The 4127-nt window shown below is 33.1% G+C and overlaps 1 protein-coding gene across 1 annotated transcript in view; it reads right to left on the reverse strand.

The window, feature by feature from the left end:
- LOC106877064 (limbic system-associated membrane protein) overlaps positions 1 to 3705 on the reverse strand; it is a 77401-nt gene extending 73696 nt beyond the window's left edge. The window contains exon 1 of the mRNA XM_052975188.1: positions 3570 to 3705. Coding sequence (XP_052831148.1) covers positions 3570 to 3705 — 136 coding nt within the window. The remainder of the gene's footprint in view (positions 1 to 3569) is intronic.
- Positions 3706 to 4127: the final 422 nt, after the last annotated feature.

A 4127-nucleotide genomic window follows, 5' to 3' on the forward strand; every position in this document is an offset into this window, starting at 1 on the left:
ATATATATATATATATATATATATATATATGGGAAAGACGAAATTGGCGTCAAATCGAGAGAGGATGCATAACAAGAAGTGGCGTTTCAGAAAGCCGATAAAGTGCAATAATATAGTACTAAACAGGAGGGGAGAATTAATTACGAAAAAATTGCACGTAATACGTAAAAAAATATATATATATTGTCGAATGCTGTTCGGTGAGTAGAACTAGAAAACTGAAGCAGTAATGGAATAATTCTTCTCTAAATTATTTAGTTTATGGAATGGAAGCAATTATTGCATCATTATAATGTCATTAGTCATTACATAACGGCAGGTAACAGTGTACCCTTGAAGTTAGATTCCCACGTCGTGCCTCATAGTTCTACAGACATATTCTAATATATAGTACTGTCACCTAGGAAAGTAATATTCAGACACCTTCACATGTATGCATGCGAGCATGCAAATATACATGGATATATACATACATATACAAAGGCATATATATATATATATATATATATATATATGTGTGTGTGTGTGTGTGAGAATTTACAAAAACAAAAAAAGAGACGAAGACGGGTGTGTAAACAACAAATAGACGTATTAGTTTAACGCTCGGGAAGTGAGAAAGTCATTTATGTTTCGAGCCCACGCTCTTCCACAAAAAGGAACACAGGAACAAACAGGGAGAGAAAATAGAAAAAGGTTCAGTGACTAGTGATCTATCATGCTGAAGATGTACATATATATATATAAAGCCAAAGTGTCTAATTAGCATTGCTATAAATACGAGCCAGACCAATCTTGGCCACGGGCAGAGCACTTCTCTATTGATTGACAAGGGAAACAACCACGCTATATATATATATATTTCTGTAATTAAAAAATATATATATATATTTCTGTAATTAAAATATATGGATGTGGATCACCACGTTAACTGAGCTCTGCACGTTCCATATCAGAATGGGATTCCATGCTTCTGTAGTGTTTCGTTTATAGCGTCTCAGCCAGTTGTTGCATTGTAATGGTTATTAATAATGTGATGCTTACGTTTCTGGCATTCGATTGATATTTTGCGAGTTGCTGTGGATGCATTTAGGTTTCATTGAATATGATGAATTCTCTGTTTAAACTGATTGAAATGTGTTTATCCCATACATTAAAAGTAAGATATAAACTTGGATTGAACGTTTCAGAAATTTCACGAATCGAAAATAATTATTTTCTAAACAATTTATGAAACTGATTCATGCATGCATCTCCTGCTTCTGTTTTCTTTTCGCTCTCTTTCTGCAGTACACTTTTTCTCCTGTAATTATTGGTCTAAAATGGAAGGAAGAATACTGTTTTGTTTCTCGGAATGTCTGTTTCCTGAAGACAGATCGGAAATAAACAAATTTCTAAGAATAAGTTTTCCTTTATTGCATTTTCTTTGTATTATTCTTCTGATTTGTTTAGATTTATTAATTATTATTATTATTATTATTATAGTTCAGCATGATATTTATCCAAACTCTATCGAGATACCATGAACGTGTGTGCAAACAATACGTTCATATTCTCACAAGGATAGACAAAGACACGCCCGTATACACACTCATCAAAATACAAACTAAAACTCAAATACACACATAAGCAAACACACATTCATATATATACACACATCATATGTCGATATATTTGCTTATCTCAGAATTTTTCCCAAAATTCCATGATATCAGATACATTATCACCAAATTATTTTTAAAAATATTCATTTGGGAATCAATGTTCGAATGTGTATAGATAGAACATGTGCAAGAGTTTGATGATATCATTCTGGTACTGAAAGTAATGCTATACAGACCGAATATTGGCAGAGAAATATTTGCAATAGAAAGTATGTTAATGAAAAGGAAATCAATTCGTATTCTTTAGATGTTTTGTGTAATTGTAATTCATTCGTAGACGGTTTCATTCAGCTTTTATAAGCTCCGTAATTGATAATTAATTTTTCATGTAATTGCTATTATTGCTGTTTATGCTTCTGTTACTGGGTGCGCAGAGCTAAAGGATGGTCATGGATAGATTGTATTTGATGACTGGATCTGTACGATTTGCTCCGAATTATTACTAAACAAAATTCCGTTGTTGTTTTTGATTCTCGAGCGTATTGCCGTTGTTGTTTCTATTCAATTATTCAGAGACTTGGACCATAAGCGCATGCAGAGCCGTGTCGATCAGAAACTCGCTTTGTAATCAGTGTGTTTGGGTCTCTTTTTAAGCGCGTTTAAAGCCAAATCATTCACTCCTTGTTTCTTTCTTCTGCGAGTTAAGTTTCATCCACGTGGTGGTGTGAATAAAAATAAACATTCATACATACATACATGTATGCATGCATATATATATATATATATATATATATATATATATATATATATATATATATATATATGTATACTAATAGATTTATAAACACTTGTACAAATTTATTTCACTTTCGATATTTTCTGCTTTTGAAATAAATAAACACCCTCAAGATATCATATATCGCTAAATGTATTACATATAGCATGTTTCTTTGTATTATATTTCTAGTAATTGCATAAATGCGCACTCTTAAAATATACACATACACACACAGCCTACATATGTATATGCACTCAAATATACATACATGCATATAATTAAACATTCATTATATATCTATATATGAATTATATATATATATATATAAATTCATATAGACGTACATGTATGTATGCATGTACGTACGTAGAAGAAGTATATACCTCCATTAGTTTTGCGTGACTTCCATTGTTACTAGCTTCGCAAATTTGACGTTTGAAGGCGAAATTTAATGTGTTGTCGGAAGTACATTATCTTGTATGTGCTCGTGGTATCAGTGCATAAATAACATGATTGCAATGGATTACACCAACGCCTATATAACGCAATTTTTCGATGTCACCATTGACATTATAATCATCACCATCATCGTCATCACCATACTGCGTCAAGACATCATCATCATCGTCGTTGCTTTTATCGTTGCCGTCTTTATTATTGTAATTATCATGATCTTGAAGATTATACTGTTGATGGTGATGATGATGACGATAATGAGGATAATGATTATGATGCTCTTGGTGATGAGAATGATTATCGACTTAATCTCTCAACTTGAGCATCGTCGAAAATGGTGAATGAAACTATTCGACTGTACCTGGAAATCCCTCCCGTCCTACTATGCAACCCTTCCTCTAAATGACCATCATCAAGATCGTAAATACCATTGATATAAGAATCATTATCACGGTTATCCTCCTCCTCCTCCTCCTCCTCCTCCTCATCATCATCATCATCATCGTCATCATCATTCTAACAATCACTATGAGGATGATTATGATGATGATGATGATGACCGTCATTATAATTAATGGCGTTGTAGGCGTTATGGTCATTATCACCATCATCGTGAAAGTCACGAACATTATCACCGTCAAGATTACCATTACGGAAGTCATTATCATCATCGTCATCATCATTATCAGCAACTTCATCGTCATCATTATCATCGTTAACAACACCATCCGTACCACTGTCATCATTGTCTTCATCGATATCTTCATCGTTGTCGTTATCCCTTTCGTCATCTTTCTCCTTCATGACGCCGTGATAATGATGATGATGATCATAATTACCATCGTCATTTTCATCGTCATCTTCATTCATACCATCATGCCAGCAGCATCACCACCACCCTCGTCATCATCACCACCACCCTCATCAACAGCTTCGTCATCACCAGCAACACCATCGTTATTGCATCTGCATTATCATTGTGATACTGCCGGTATTATCATTACCACAACCGGTACCATTGCCGACGTCATCATCATTATCACCACCACCACCACCAAGATGAACAACTCCAGCACCACATCCCCACATAAACAACCACAACAACAAGATCAAGTTGAATAAAAGACACTGGAAATCAACAGCAAAATTTAAAAATTGAATTGAAAAATGTTTAATTAATTATTTCTTTTAATAAAATATTATTCCTTTCATTTTCAATATTTATTTTGTATTTCATTTATTCATATTTTTTTTAATTTATTGTATTTAAAATTTCTAATGTTGAATTTTTA

The sequence above is a fragment of the Octopus bimaculoides genome, chromosome 20 (assembly GCF_001194135.2).
Source record: "Octopus bimaculoides isolate UCB-OBI-ISO-001 chromosome 20, ASM119413v2, whole genome shotgun sequence".
NCBI classification, from domain to species: Eukaryota; Metazoa; Mollusca; class Cephalopoda; order Octopoda; family Octopodidae; genus Octopus; species Octopus bimaculoides.